The following is a 17,267-nucleotide window of genomic DNA, read 5'->3' on the forward strand; positions in this document are numbered from 1 at the left end:
ACATACATATTCATTTAAAAATACAAAAATATTTCAGAAGTTGACATAAAATTTTTGAAAATAAGTCTGTGGCATTTATTTAAAAAGAAAATAAAACATTTAATTGAAAATTTTGGAAAAGCATTGTTACCTAAGACCACTGACTTACCTCATCTGGAAAAAGATGCAACCTTTCCATCATTGTTCTTCTGTGAAGGTTTTTTGGCAGCATGCCATAAATAGCTAGTTTTACAATCTGAAAAACAGATATACATAGGACACAATAAGAAAATTGTGACTTGCGATAGTAAGAAAGCAAACATAATTAGAGATGATGATGAAAATGAGGGGTTTAGATTCAACATGAATATAGGAAAGAAACAGACCTAAGTGGATACGTGAAAGCAACAGAAAAGAAACTTTTATTACTTTGTACATTACTATTTTCTTTTGGCTCCATTTATTGTTTATTTAGAAAAAGAAAAAAGATTAAAAGTAACCTGTATATGTGCCAATTTTAGATAGAATAATTGATTATCATATACACTCATATTTCAATATAATTTGATGTGTGTTAAAGCTAAACCCACTAAAACAATACATGTTAGAATGGGGTTACTTTGTAAGAGGCCTTCCTCTTTTATTCGCTCATCAAATCAGACTACAAAGCCTCATTACATGCAAAAGCTAATGGGATACCATATACATTTTCCATCTATTTTCTATTAGTGTTAAGACTTTATGTTTTTGAGAGGTCATTTAATACATGTAAATATATATATAAACATATATTAACATATATAAATATATATAAATATATATAAACATATATATATTTCTGTTGTTAAAATTAAAAGCAATTAAAAATTTAGTTCCTTAGTCATGAAAGCCACATTTCAAGCGGTCGGCTGACATGTAGCTAGTGGCTACCATGTTTGACAGTGCAGACACAGAACATTTCCATCACGGCAAAAATTTCTACTAGACAGCACCGATTTAGTTATCAGCATTTAAATTTTTCAATGTTTTAAAACTTGTAAATTGAAACTGACAATGTCAAGACTATCTCTTCTGGATAAGCAGGTAATTATATCCTCTGAATATCATCATAAAGGCATTTTATTGTACTAATAGTGTTACATGGCATTTGATTTTCATGTTTCTAAAAAATTTAGTTGTATTTATTTGAATTACTAAGTTGGTATTTTAAAAACCGGCCCTATTAGAAAATGCAAACTCCACACTCAAATTTAAAAAGGCTAGAAAATGTGAAAAGATTATAAGCTAACAGGGAAGAAAAAAGACATACAAATGTATGTAAACAAAGGTGAAACAACACGTCCACGCAAAAAAGTAATTCTAGCTGTACAGACATTAAGTATAAGTTTTAAGAAATTCAGAAAGTAAAAAAAATAGAATAAGATAAAGTTAGTTATAGAAGTTAAGAAATTCAGAAAGTAAAAAAAATAGAATAAGATAAATTTAGTAAATATCAAAGACCTTCCTCATATAATCTATATCCCAGGGCACGTGCCATTTGTGCCATAGAAGTAACTTATTATTTATAGGACGGGGAAAAATCAAATAGAGGAACCATGTTAGAAGAAAATATAAGGACATAGAACCTCTTAAAGAAGCTAAAACATATGACAGAGAGAAAAAGAACATAAGGAAAGGGCTAAATCGATATATTTATTTGAAATTAGAATAATCTACTTCATTATGAAAAATTATAAATATTCAACAAACTATTACCTATTTAACTATTAAATATTAATTAACATATTTCACAAATAGTATTCCAATACTGTACTAATAATCAGAAAGCTGCATTGTGAAACAAATTCTCTGATAGGCCACACACAGTAAGAACTGATAAGCACATTATGTCTACTGGCAGAGGCCTACTATTCCAGATGAACACTTAGGATTTGAATTAAAAGTAAATAATAAATCTCTTCCTTGACGAGCCATTCTTTTTCAAAACATAGTAAAAATTAAGACTTAAAAAATTAAAATCCTTTAATGAGGTAATAATCCAAAAGGATTTAACTCTGAAATATTTCCTAAGCCTTCCTCAAACATTTTACAATCCATTTCAATTATTGCTTATAAACAATAATTTGAAACAATTTCTACAAATGTTACCTAATACCAAATTTTTAACATGAAAAAGTTATACTATACTGCCTCCTAGTGTATAGTTAACATAAAATAGAAACTTTCATTTTAACATTTAAAATATTTATGAAGTATTAAAAGTATAATTTATTGTTAACAGCTGTGACATATATTATCAGGAGCCCTTATAACTTTTAATGCTATTATATACAAAGCATATCAATATTCAAAATATAATTATTTTGACCTGTAAGGCTTAAAAACACACTAGTTATGAAAAAAAAACATTAAATATTTCCTAAGAAGCAAACTCTGAGCACAGTTTTATAAAACAGATATGAACAATACAAAATAAATAGTAAATCATGAAACTTTTAAATGGTATGTCAGGTCTTATTATAATAAAATATCCTTCCCCCCAACCTTACCAAGAAAATTTTAGGCAGTACTATACCAAACAAATGGTTGTATCCTGACAATAGATATTTATTTTTATTATTTTAGGGAAACAAAAAATGATATTTTTAGGTCTAACACTTTGCTAACTTATTAATGTATTGCAGAAAAAAGATAAAATAGTCTCTAACAGGAAAAAGATACTATCTAACCTATGAGTAAAGTTGAAAGTTTAGGTCTATCAATAGTTAAAAGAAAAATAAAACAACAGTAGACTTTGCCTTTACCAATACTGGTGACTAATGTATGAATTAGAACTTCTCCCAGTATAATACACAAAGAAATAAACATTAGTAAACCATATAAATTTTCCATCTATTTTCTATTAGTGTTAAGACTTAATGTTTTTGAGAGGTCATTTAATATATGTAAATATATATAAAAACATATATATGAACATATAAATATATATAAACTTATATATTTATGCTGTTAAAATTAAAAGCAATTAAAAATTTAGTTAATTAGTGAAGTTAATATTGTTTATAAAAATATTTTTTAAAGTATGAAACAAAGCTGACCTCACAAGGCTTTGAGGCCCCAAATTCATCCTTCTTGTGGGGATCAAAATCCTGTAAGTCTAAAGTTCAGCTCAAAAAACTTAGGTTGTTATAGCCCAATTCACTTAGCCATAAGCTAAGTGAATCTTTTTTGAGGAAAGTCATTTTTAACACAGGTCTTAAAGAATTCCTGGAGGTGAAGTTTCAAGGTACATGAGCCTACCAAGTAAGTATACTGAGCAGATATTATAAATTGCGGACCTACAAAGGCCACAAATATTAGAATCAGATCTAAACGCTAAGAATTATGTTTAGTATGCATAAAGAAATATAAGAGTGAACCAAAACATGATAAACAGAAGACTATTGAAACTGATCAACAAATTTGTAAAAGAACCAAATAATAAAACTTTAAGAAAGGGAAAAATGATAATTGAAATTAGGACCTCAGAACAAGGTTAATCAGATTAGACACAGGTGAAAAGATACAGAACTGGAACACAGATCTGAAGAAATTACTGAGAATGCCCCACAGAGACAGTGAGACATGAAGTATGAAAGAGAGGTACTGAATCATGTACAATAAAATGCAACTGTCTACTCTTATTATAACCAGATTTCCACAGGGAAGAAACAGAGAATAAAGAGACCCAATATTAGAAGATTTAAGAGCTAACACATTTCCAGAACTGAAGACACCAGTACTCAAACCAAATAAATAAGACTGTAGTAGGAAGATATGAAAACCAAAGACAATGAAAAGGTCTTAAGGTATCCAGAAAAAAAAGACAAGAGTAAACATAAAGAAACAATTAAATCGACATCTGATTCATAAAAGCAATAATACAAGCCAAATTCCAAATGAATAATAGCTTCAAAAAGCTGAGGGAAAAAATAATGGAATAATTGTTATCTTAGAATTCCACATATAGCAAAACTATCTTTCAAGAATGAAAGCACAAATAAAGAAAACAGTTTCAGACAAAAAAGGTGAGTTCAGTATTAAGAGAATGTGGCTAGAAGAATGCCAGTAAGAAGTACTTCAAGGAAAAGGAAATTGATACCAGAAGGCAGGCTGAGTTACAAGAAGGGATTGTAAGAAAAGAAAATTTAAAAAAATCAGTAACAGAATAAAACAATAACAAGAATGTTCAATTGGGAGAGTTTTTTTAAAATCCTGAACGAAGAAAGCTTGTAGATTGGGAGGGAGGGTGGTAGTTAAAAATCTTCTAAGGGCTTTCATTGATTTGGAAGGAAGGTTAAAATACTGATGAACCTTAGAGCTATAATAAATCAATTCAACCAATCCAAAAGAAGGCAAGAAAGGAGAAAAAAAAATCTAGTTACACAATGTTTACAATAAAAACATCTATAACAGAATAATTTAGTAAAGTGTAAACAATGAAATATATAAGGCAAATACTAATCAAAAGTGAGCTAATGTAGCTATGTTAATATGAGAACAAATAGACCTCAAGGTAAAAAGCATTATTGGAGATTAAGAGGATCAGTACATATTGACCCTGATCAATTGATTAGAAAGATTACAATTCCAATCTTAAATTCATCTAACACTAAACCTTCAAAATATATAAGGCAAAAATTGACAGGAAAAAAAATAAAAAATAAATAAAACATAAACAAGCAGGGTGCCTACAGTCCCAGGTGTTTGGGAGGCCAAAATAGGAAGATTGCTTGAGCCCAGGAATTTGAGTCCAGCCTGGGCAACATAGCAAGATCCTGTCTTTAAAAACATAAATTAAAAATAGAATAAAGTCTGAGTGTGGTGGCTCTTGCCTGTAATCCCAGCACTTGGGAGGCCGAGGTGGGAGGACGGCTTGAGCCCACGAGTTTGAGATAAGCTTGGGCAAAATAGGAAAACCTGGTCTCCACAAAAAATAAAAAGTTTTAGCAGGGTGTGGTGGTGCGTACCTGTAGTCCCAGCTACTTGAGAGGCTGAGGTGGGAAGATCCCTTGAGCCCAGGAGTTTGAGGCTGCAGTGAGCTATCATTGTGCCACTGTGCTCTAGCCTGGGTGACAGAGACCTTGTCTCCAGAAAAATAAATAAATAAATAATAAAATAATATGAAAGTAGTTTTGTTTTTAAGAACTTTACTATTTTTTCCAGAATAAAATGGAAATTAAGAAGAAATTAATCTACAATTGAGATGTTAATAAATAAAAATAAACTCAGATAATACTCGAGTTAACCAAAAAAGTCAGAATATAAGAACACACTTAGCATGTTTGAAAATATATGTATACACATACATACATATATCTCTCTCCTTTCCAAGGCATTTCAGCAAACTCATCATATACTAGGTGATTATGCAGGTATCAAAAATTAAAAAGGAAAACATCAGAATTCTTCAACTAAATGCAAAACATAATACATAGCAATTAGAAAATACATAGAGTTGAATATTAAAAATAATACTTATCAAAACTTGTGTGATACAGCTAAAGTGAAGAATTTATATCCTTGAATGCTAACTATATTAAAATAATGAGAAGGGAGACTGACAAAACAGTATCTGAATTGGTCTTTCCAAAGATGATTAATAAAAAATACAAGAAACTTACTGCCACTGGATCCCTCAGGTGAAGCTGAGCAGCTGTTACTTGTCTAAATCCACCTGAGTAGCTGTTAAAAGGAGAAAAGACATTAAAACTGGGCATAGGCTGATACTGTATTCTTAAACTGATCATTCTTTTATAAGAAAACTATTTTAATAAATTGTTTCTGGAAACTATGCTGTTCATTAGTGTTTTCAAAATTAAGTAGTAATCTACGCTCTTTGAAATGCTATTCTCTTAAATGGTCAACTACCATTATATCATAAAAAGTTCTACTTCTTGGAAAAATTTATTGGCATAAGTATATTTCTATCTCAATTGTAAGTTATTAATTCACTCACTCATTATGGGGTATTTATTACTACTTGATTTAACAAAGAAATAGAAACAAGCCAGACTATTTCATGTCCCTTACCAAATTAGATAAACTGTATAAACTACGGGTTAGGTCTGGGGAAAATGTTGGTAGTCCACTTGGTTCTGAATGAAGTTCATACTCTGGACAGCCAGTAATCATGTTTCTTCTTAGCAGTTTGTAAAGGTCTCTAAGTGCTACATACTGGCTCTAAGTAATATAATATTTCATTGTGTTCAGATCGATTATTCTTTATAAAATGAAAAAAGTGGCAATTACAAAATATACATTGAATAGTGTTGGAGGCAGCTTAGCTTCCAGATACCCTAGATGCAGGTATGGAATCTAGGTTTTGTCAGTGACTCCCAATGTAATATCAGGCAACTCATTTTACCTCTCTGCATATAATTGTACTCATATGAATAAATAATGCTATCTACCTCAAAAGATTTCTGGGTCAAATGAAAAAGTATTTGTGAAAGGGATTGGGAAATTTAAAACAAAAACAATAAATATATAGATGTAAGGTTCTATTTTCCTAAATAGATGAAGTCCAAACGATTTTCAAGAAAGAGGGAAGAAATTGGAAAGTCGGTGTGGAATCTGCAAAAAACCTTAAGATTACCTAAATGTGATTTTTTCCATATGTTCCCTTCAATAAAATTTGAAAATATTTTAAAGATGATTTAAGAAAACACATTTTAGGAATAAAACTTATCAAAGTTAGAAGTTTGCTGAGAAAGATGGGTAGTTTTAAAATTGATATTCTCTTTTTTCATGGAATTTCAGTTTTAGAAAAAGAAATGCCTGTCTAGACTTCCATTCCTGCATTCTTTCTCTCCATGGAAAAAAATATTTTACAATTTCTATGCTAAAAGATGATCTTTCTAGTTTGAAAATTGAGATGGCAAATTCTAAAACATACCATTTACAATATATTTCAGAAGTCTGGACTTTATTCTGAAGTATTTGGAAAGCTAATGTAAAATTTTGAGTGGAGGATGACTTGAGTAATGCAACACTCAATTGATTTTTACTACTAAGAAAATAAACTCATTCTTTCCTCCAATATGGGATGGAGTAAGAGAACATTTGTTTTAAATGCTAGCCAAGGGTTTTTCATTGAAATTAATTCAACAAACACTTAATGTGTATCACGCTGGAACTGGGGACACACAGATAAATATGACAAAATCCTGTCCTATTTAAAATTGAACAATTCTGTTGAAACAACTAGTCGTTAAGTTGTATCTCTAACTCATGCCAGTGTATTTTAGATGACTAAAGACTTAGATGTGAAAGTTCAAGGTGCACACACACCCAATTCAACCAACTCCTAAAAAATTAGAGGTAAATGTTTATGAAAATCTGAACAAGAAAGAATTTCTGAGACTGGAAAACAGAAGAAATTACAAAGGAAAAGGCATGTAATAATATAAAATTAAATAACTACAGTAAATAACATAAAAATTTTGTTAAAAGTAAAAAATAAAACAGTGGATTAATAATCTTAATAGATAAAATGTTCAAAGAAAGTGATAAAGTAACACTGAAACTTCATTATTAAGTAAATGTAAATATTCAGCTGCATATCAAAAGACAACAGCCTTATTTTTAAAGATAATACTGTGCCTGCACAGATTTGGGATAACAAACATTTGTATGCTCTTCTATGGATTAGTAAACTCATGATTGAAAACACCTATCAAAAGACCTATAAATGATCATTCCTTTGATATCAAAATACATTACACTTCCAGGGATTTATTTTAAATAATCCTACATATATGAAAAAAATCAATGGACAAAGACGTCACAGGATACAAAATCAATGTGCAAAAATCACTAGCAAAAAGTCACTAACATTCCTAGACACCAGCAACAGTCAAGCGGAGAGTCAAATCAGGAACGTACTCCCATTCACAACTGCCACAAAAAGAATAAAATACTTAGGAATACAGCTAATTAGGGAGGTGAAAGATCTCTATAAGGAGAACTACAAACTACTGCCCAAAGAAACAAGAGATGAAGGCTGGGTATGATGGCTCATGCCTGTAATCCCAGTACTGTGGAAGGTTGAGGTGTGAGGACTGCTTGAGCCCACAGGTTCAAGACCAGCCTGGGTAACACAGTGAGCCCCCATCTCAAAAGAAAAAAAACTTTAAGTTAATAATAAAAAGCAATCAAAGATGATACAAACAAACGGAAAAACATTCCATGCTCATGGATAGGAAGAATCAGTATTGTTAAAATGGCCATACTGCCCAAAGCAATTTATAGATTCAATGCTATTCCTATTAAACTACCACTGAGATTCCTCACAGAACTAGAAAAAAAAATATTTCAAAATTCATATGAAACCAAAAAAGAGCCTGAATAGCCAAGGCAATCCTAAACAAAAAGAACAAAGCTGGAGGCATCACACTACCCAGCTTCAAACTATACTACAGGGCTACAGTAACCAAAACAGCATGGTACTGATTAAAAAAAAACAAAACAAAACCAGACACATACACCAGTGCAACAAAACCCAGAAATAAGACCACACACCTACAACTATTTGATTTTCGACAAACCTGGCCAAAAAAGCAATGGAGAAAGGATTCCCTGTTCAATAAATGGTGCTGGGAGAACTGGCTAGCCATATGCAGAAGATTGAAACTGGACCCCTTCCTTATACCACATACAAAAATTAACTCAGGATGGATTCCAGACTTAACTGTAAAACCCAAAACTATAAAAACCCTGGAAGACAACCTAGGCAATACCATTAAGAACACAGGCATGGGCAAAGATTTCATGACAAAGATGCAAACTGCAATTGCAACAAAAGCATAAATTGACAGATGGGATGTAATTAAACTAAAGAGCTTCTGCACAACAAAAGAAACTAACAGAATAAACAGACACCTACAGAATGAGAGAAAAGTTTTGCAAACTATGCATCTGACAAAGGTCTAATATCCAGCATCATAAGGAACTTAAATTTACAAGAAGAAAAAACAAATCCCATTAAAAAGTGGGCAAAGGACAGGAACATACACTTTTCAAAAGAAGACATACATGTGGCCAACAATCATGAAAAAAAGCTCAAAATCACTGATCATTAGAGAAATGCAAATCAAAACCACAATGAGATGTCATCTCACACTAGTGAGAATGGCTACTATTAAAAAGTCAAAAAATAACAGATGCTGGCAAGGCTGTAGAGAAAAAGGAATGCTTTTACACTGTTGGTGGGAATTTTACACTGTTGGTGGGAGTGTTCAACCACTGTGGAAGACAGTGTGGTGATTCCTCAAAGTCCTACAGACAGAAATACCATTTGACCCAGCAATCCCATTCCTAGGTACATACCCTAAGAAATATAAATTGTTCTATTATGAAGACACATCCACATGTGTGTTCACTGCAGCACTATTCATTATAGTAAAGACATGGAATTAACCTACATGCCCATCAAAGGTAGACTGGATAAAGAAAATGTAGTACATATATACCATGAAATACTACATTGCCATAAAAAAAGAACAAGATCATGTCCTTTGCAGCAACATGGATGCAGCTGGAGGCCATTATTCTAAACAAACTAACACAAGAACAGAAAACCAAATACTGCATATTCTCACTTATAAGTGGAAGCTCAATGATGAGAACACAAGTACACATAGAGGGGAACAACACACACTGAGGCCTATTGGAGGGTGAAGGGTGGGAGTAGAGAGAGGAAAATAACTAATGGGTACTGGGCTTAATACCTGGGTGATGAAATAACCTGTACAACAAACCCCCATGATACAAGTTTACTTATCTAACAAACCTGCACATGTGACTGAACTTAAAAGTTAAAAAAAAAAAAAAACACAAGAATTGAAAAAAAAGATGTTTATCAGCCCTTTATAAAAGCCAAAATTTTCATTTCAAAAAAACAGAACAATGATCAAGTATCGTAAATCATTTTGTGCACTACTACTTAGTAACCAAAAATAATACTTACAAAAAGGTTCTCTGAGAATTTTCTATTAAGTGAAAAAGGATATAAACTTGTATATACAGTTATCCCTCTCCATCTGTGGAGGACTAGTTTCAGGACCTCCTGAGCATACCAAATTCCAGGCATGTTCATATCCCTGATATAAAATGGCATAGTAATTGCATATAACCTACACACATCCTCTTGTATACTTAAAATGATCTCTAGATTACTTATAATACCCAATATAATGTAAATGCTATGTAAATAGTTGTTATACTATATTGTTTACGGAATAATGACAAGAAAAACGTCTATACATGTTCAGTATTGACACAATTTAAAAAAAAAATTACAGGCCGGGTGCAGTGGCTCACGCCTGTAATCACAGCACTTTGGGAGGCCAAGGCAGGTGGATCACCTGATGTCAGGAGTTCGAGACCAGTCTGGCCAACATGGAGAAACCCTGTCCCTAGTAAAAATACAAAAATTAGCTGGGCATGGTGGTGCACACCTGTAGACCCAGCTACTCAGGAGGCTGAGGCAGGAGAATTGCTTGAACTTGGGAGGCGGAGGTTGCAGTGAGCCAAGATCGTACCACTGCACTCCAGCCAGGGTGACAGAGCAAGACACCATCTCCAAAACAAAACAAAATGAAAATTTTACATTTCCACAATGTGGAATCCATAGATATGGAGGGCTGACTGTATATTAAAATGGTAAGTCATGGGATCAGGAGTGAATTTTAATTCCCTCTTTAAACTTCTCTATATTTTCTAAAATTAGTATGTCCTAAAAATTTTATAACTAGCAAGCTAAATTTTGAATATGTAATTGTAATATAGTGTTATGAGCATAATAAAGTAGTATGTCCAAAGTGTAAGTGAAAAGAGTCAACAGAAACAAAAAGCAATCAACTCTTTGAGTGATGAGGAAATAGCAAAGGTATCCCAGAAAATGTGACACCTGAGTCAATTTTTAATGACTAAATAGGAGAATTCCTCACTGTCAGGGGAACAACACATGCAAAGGCAGAAAAAGGAATGAAATAGCAATATGTTGCCTAAGAAGAACTATGAAGCAGCAGTGGGAACTGGTTTCCAATGACTTGTAAAGGAGTTTGAATTTTCATCTATCAGTGAGAAAGCACTACTGACAGGGACACTAGCAGCTGACGTACACATTATGGTAGCTATTCACTACTGGCTGCGCTGTTATTTTCCTTCATTTGCAGTAATACTACATATTATTGCTATAGTAATTACCATAGCATTTTGTGTCAATACTTCCCTTTATGCTTTTATCACGTTATGTTATTCTGACTTTTAATATTTCTTTCCCAATTACCTCTCAATTTTGTAGAGCTTGGTTTATACATAGAGATCTGCCAGTAGCTGAAATTTCTAAAGACGGATATAAATTCAGTTTTGTTAAATTATATAAAGATTTCATGAATGTATTTTAAGGGGAGGAATGGGCAAAGGCTGGCTCAAGGAAGCAAAACAGTTGTTCCAAATATTTAAGATGCACTTGGGGCAAGAGATGAAAAGAAACAAATGGGAACATCAAAGGCGAAGATGCAGTTGGAAATAAAATAGTGATTCCGATCAAGAATAAAAGATCAACATTTCTAACCATAACTTGAGTAACAGTATAGAAAGTACACTTAATTAAATGCGCACATGACCTGAAGCTATGGGTTAACTAATACATGAGATGATAAAATCAGGATCTTAAAAGGCTGGAGATAAAATTTAACATGGAGTAAACTTAAGGTCTTGCAATTGAATTAAATTACAACTAAAGCACACAGGAAGGAGAAGACATGATTCAACAGGAATATACCTGAAAAAGACTTAGGAGTTTTAGCTGACAGTAAACTCAAATACAGAAATACTATGGCCTTGAAGAAAAGTTCTATTGCAACAGAAGATTGCCTAACTGAAAAATGGAGGAGAGTCACGTTGTATTTGGAAACCAGCGGAACACACCCAGGTGAGTGTATTTACTTAAGAGAGATACTGACAAACAAGATTTTATCTAGAGAAGAGTGACCATTCCTTAAACATCTTGTTAACTTTCAGATGGTTTGGGATGGTTCTGAAAACAGCAGTAAGATGAATTACAGGAAGCAGAAATACAAAGTAAAAGAGTGACTAAAACATGAGGATAATCTTATTCAGAGGTTATATGAAACACTTGTAGGATAAACAAATACTGTCAGGTAATAGCTATATTTGGTATAGTTGTGTGGTTTTTAAAAATTGAGTAAATTATATACATGGCATGAGTAAAATTAGTAATAAATGCCGATTTTTAAAAATATCTTTTTTCTTTAAAGTAAGAACAACTGTATTCTTAAAGTAATATATTTTTACTACCGAATTTCCCTGACAATGGCATTATCTTACCCAGTATGCGAAGAGTATACTTTTTGTTCCCATTTGTTTCCAGAAAATGCAATGTGTCTTGTGTTCATTATAACAACATGATCCCCACAGTCACCTAGATTTTGAAAAGAAACAAGATTTTGTAAGAAAAATAAAAACCTTAAGAAAAAGTGGCCTTGGTTATTTATAAAGCTTATCAAAGTTCAAACAACATATTAAAAAATAAAGAGCAAGTCACAGTGCAACATCAAAAATCCTTGAACAGATTTCTGTTACTTTTTAATATAACATCTAAGTATAGAAAGAGTTGGCTGGCCATTTGGAAAATCTCAACACTGCAAAGTAAAAGAAATTTAATAAGGTTGCCAATAACAACAATACATCTTTTAAAGGCAAATTACTGTTATTCTTATGACTTTTCCCATTAATAATTACACTTCAGTAAAAATGTTTGTATTAAGTGCCTTTAAATGTCTGATACAAAATTTCCCTGAAAAATAGACAAGAAAATGAAAACAGTACATATATAGATATAAAAAAGTATGTTTTAGCTACAGGTAAATTGAAAACATACATAAAACATTACAATTATTATTTTTTGCAAATTTAGAGAATAGACTGCTTTGATCTTATTAACTACCGTGGAAAGGTTTCTTTCCAACTATGTTTATAGTAAATTTAAACTGCTACTCTCAACTATGACTACACAAACATATTTGACAGGACAGATGACCTGAAAATCAAAATATGTGTATCTGCATTCATTTTCTATCCCTAAGTTTGGCTGTTCATCTAAAAACAAACTAAAAAGTTAACATGTACATTTTCAAATAACTTACTATACATAACAAAATCAAGTAATTAGAAACATTTATAAAATACCTATTTTACTAATAGAAAAAACGAACCAAGATATTCTAGAAGCTCAAGGAAAAAAAGCACTAAAAATAAGAAATACAAGTACTATATGAAATCTAAAGATTATAAGATTCTATGCAGAGCTGTAAATTTGAATGGCAGAATTTTCAGAGACGTTCATAGTCTATATAGGATAAGAATAAAGAAAAGAAGATAAAGCAAGTGGGTTTTCATCACTAGAGTGAAAGGAAATTCAGAGGTATGAATGAAAGACCTGGGAAGCTTGCTGTTATTAGATGGAAAAGAATAGTCTGACAATATTTAATTAAATGACTGAAGTTCCTAAAAGTGACACCCTGTTGGCTACTGAGGCAGTTGGGCAAATGCAGCAGCAAATAAAGCAAATAAAGAAGGTAAGAAGATAACCAGACAACCTGAAAAAACACTGAAATTACTTTAGCTCACATTCAGACATTTACAGCAGAAGATGATTAAGTGATCTGCAAAGGCTCACACACTAAGTTACCTAACACCTGGTGTAGGCTCTTTCCATAACATCTATTCGGAGGAAAAAATTGAATCTTTAAACTTTCCACTAAAACTGAATTTATTTTTAAACTGTTAAGTTTTAAATATAGGTAAAGCATCTTGAGCCACTCAAAAAATATCTACAGAGAGCAAAAAAGATCTTTCAAGGGGCATTAGACAGATTGCCACAAAGTAACTGAAAATCATATTCTTTCAGTTCTAAGGTATCACATCTAATCTGGGAAAAATTGTTCTTCCTCAATAATACATGCCAAATCTCTAGTAAATTCATTCTTAGAAGCATTTCTCTACTAACTCTAAACAAAAACTAACCAGCAATTAAATACATGCTTTTAACTGTATTTCATTAACACTAAAGTCAGTATTACTGTAAGACTGTAACCCTGGATATAGCACAGTTGTTTCTGTCTAAATTTCTATTAAGTTAAATACATATAGTTTCATTTCATAATTTTTAATTTAAAACTGCACATTTAATATATATGTACCAAATGTAAATAAATCATAGCTCTAGTGCTTGATCAAGAGATATTCTGAAGAGAAATTAAGTTGAAAAAAGTAAGCAATTTTTAGAAATAGGAATTGTGAGTTTATCTATAAAAATTCTAACCTTAAACTTCTAACTTTATCTGACTCCTCAGTATAATACTAGGTGCTCAATTATATGGCCAAATAAATTCAAACTAATTCAGACAAAGTGAAAACTCAACAGCTTCATGTCAGGAAACCTAAGGTCTCAGATAGGTTACACCATCAGGGGCACCTCTTAGTCCTATACCGCCTCAATGTTTTGGCCCATCTTCTCCCTTAAGCCAGAATGAAGTCATAATTTTTCCTCAAAATTGCCTGGGAGGAAAGGAAGTAATAATTATTCAACATCTTCTACATGCAAAGCACTGAGCTAGGCATTTTATATTCACTTTTAACACTTAAAGTCTCACAACTATCTTATTAGGTAAAGCTAACGTACTCCCTCTGACTGCCACCACTTTTACTATTTAATAATGTTTACTGAGAAAACAGAGTCAGAGGTTCAACTCAGCTAAAATTATATGGCTAATAAGTGGTAAAGCTAAGTTTCAAATACAACTCTAGTAAACCTTCAAAGGCAGATCTTACCATTTCTACCACATCCAGATGGCAAGAAGTGGTAGTTAACTGCCATAAGGAGACAATGATATCATTCACTAATTGATCACGTACTCTTTTCTGCTAAATTCTAAGATCTCAGAAGTCCTTCTCAGCAAACTGCTCACAGGTTACAGTTATTTGCCATCTTTGTACTTCCCCATGTACCAACTCCTTGGTTAGGGATTCAAGGAGACCTAGAGTATAGGATAACTTTTTGTAGCCTTATTTACCAGTTTTTCCAACACTACTGTCTGTGCCAGGTAAACCATGCTATTTAGGTCAGTGCAAAAGTATTTGCAGTTTTTGCCACTGAAATGGCAAACTCTACTTTGTTCTAGCGTTTGTATAATTTTTTTGGTCCTAGATCCTTGCTGCAGACTCTTAATTATAGATCCCTCACACAGAGTTACCAGACACAATAAGTGTTTACAAAAATCCCTAGTGTTCATTTTTAACTATGTTTGAGATATTCAGATTCCATGTAAGGGCAGATTCAGATAGAGACACCAATTCAGCTTGCTGGGAGTCTCCAGCTCTTTTAAAATTTGCTTTATAATCCTTTTCTACTGATGAACAAATCCACTTGCTATGTATTACATACTTACTAATGCCATGTACCATTCTTGATGCTGGGAATACAGCAATGAATGTAACTGAAAAACTTCTTTCTATTTTTTTAAACTTTTATTTTAGGTTCAGGGGTAAATGTACAGGTGTGTTATATAGGTAAATTGCATGTCATGGGGGTTGAATATACAGATTATTTTGTCACCCAGGCAATAAGCATAGTACACAATAGGTAGTTTTTTGATCCTCACTCTCCTCCCACCCTCCACCCTCAAGTAGTTGTCTGTTGTTCCCTTCATGCCCATGAGTACCCAATGTTTAACTCCCACTTATAAGTGAGAACATGCAGTATTTGGTTTTCTGTTCCTGTGTTAGTTTACTTAGGATTATGGCTTCCAGCTCCATCCATGTTGCTGCAAAGGACATGATCTCATTTTTTAACGACTCTACAGTATTCTATGGTGTATATGTACCACATTTTCTTTATCCAGTCTACCACTGATGGGCACTTAGGTTGATGCCATATCTTTGCTATTATGAATAGTGCTAAAATGAACATATGTGAATGCTTTAAGTTCTTTCAGAAATCACCAAATTGCTTTCCAGAATGACTGAACTAATTTGCACTCCCACCAGCAGTGTATAAGCATGCCCTTTTCTCCTCAGCCTTGCCAATGTCTATTATTTTTTGACCTTTTAATGATAGCCATTCTGACTGGTGTGAGATGGTATCTCATTGTGGTTTTGACTTACACTTCTCTAATCATTAGCGATATGGGCATTTTTTCATTTGCTTGTTGACTGTATGTATGTCTTCTTTTGAAGTGTCTCTTTATGTATGTCCTTTGCCCACTTTTTTATGGGGTTGTTTTTTGCTTGTAAATTTGTTTAAGTTCCTTACAGAGAAATTCTTGTTAATCAATCTTATGCTCTAGTTAAAAAGCCAGACAATAAACGAACAAATAAATGAATATGCAATATGCTAGGAGCTGATGAACATGGGAAGATAAAGAGTAATAGGGTGAAGCGATTAATTGGTACAGGTTTTTCATGAACTTAATTTTCATTTCTCTGGGATAATGTCCAAGAGAAATGAAACTGCTGTGCTATATAGTAAGCTCATGTTTAGTTTTAGAAGAAACTGCCATATTCTTTTCCAGAGTTGCTGTACCATGTTACATTTCTACCAGCAATGCATGAGTAATCCAGTTTCTATGCATCCTCATCAGCATTTGTTGTCACTATTTTTTATGTTAGTTATTTTGATAGTTGTGTAGTATTATCTCGCTGCGGTTTTAATTTGCATTTCCCTAATGGCTACTTATACTGAATATCTTTTCATGTACTTATCTGCCATCTGTTCATGTATTCTGCCCATAGCCTAATTAGATTGTTTTTTTACTGTTGAGTTTTGAAAGTTCTTTATAGTTTAGATATGTCTTTTGTTGATGATGTGGTTTGCAAATATTTTCTTCCAGTCTGTAGCTTGTTTTTTTCCCCTTTATAGGGTTGAATCCTTCCTTATAAGCCGTTTGCTTTAGCATAGTGGTTTTTAAAGTGCAGGTGATTCAGTCTTAGGCTTCTATAAGGTGACTCAAGGCACAAGGACCCAGGTTCTTTTTCCTTCAACTAGGACAGTACTGCTTTTATTTATTGGGTTTCCTTGAAGATTTAGTTTGAGAAATGTTTGAAAAATAGCTATTCTGAATTAGTGATAAACAACAAAGTTTGGCTTTGGCCTTTATGTTTGTTTCTAAGTTCGGAAGGACAAATGTCCAAATGGCTACTTCAGTGTTATTTTTGGCATC

At 32.5% G+C, this 17,267-nt stretch overlaps 1 protein-coding gene across 1 annotated transcript in view; it reads right to left on the reverse strand.

Annotated features, from left to right (window-relative positions):
• Positions 1-17,267, reverse strand: part of MRPL13 (mitochondrial ribosomal protein L13) — a 49,839-nt gene that overhangs the window by 23,825 nt on the left and 8,747 nt on the right. Inside the window, exons 4-6 of the mRNA XM_054497827.2 lie at positions 12,376-12,469; positions 5,643-5,703; positions 149-235 (exon numbers count right to left, since the gene is read on the reverse strand). Of these exons, the coding sequence (XP_054353802.1) occupies positions 149-235; positions 5,643-5,703; positions 12,376-12,469 (242 nt within the window). The remainder of the gene's footprint in view (positions 1-148; positions 236-5,642; positions 5,704-12,375; positions 12,470-17,267) is intronic.

The sequence above is a fragment of the Pongo pygmaeus genome, chromosome 7 (assembly GCF_028885625.2).
Source record: "Pongo pygmaeus isolate AG05252 chromosome 7, NHGRI_mPonPyg2-v2.0_pri, whole genome shotgun sequence".
Taxonomy (NCBI): domain Eukaryota; kingdom Metazoa; phylum Chordata; class Mammalia; order Primates; family Hominidae; genus Pongo; species Pongo pygmaeus.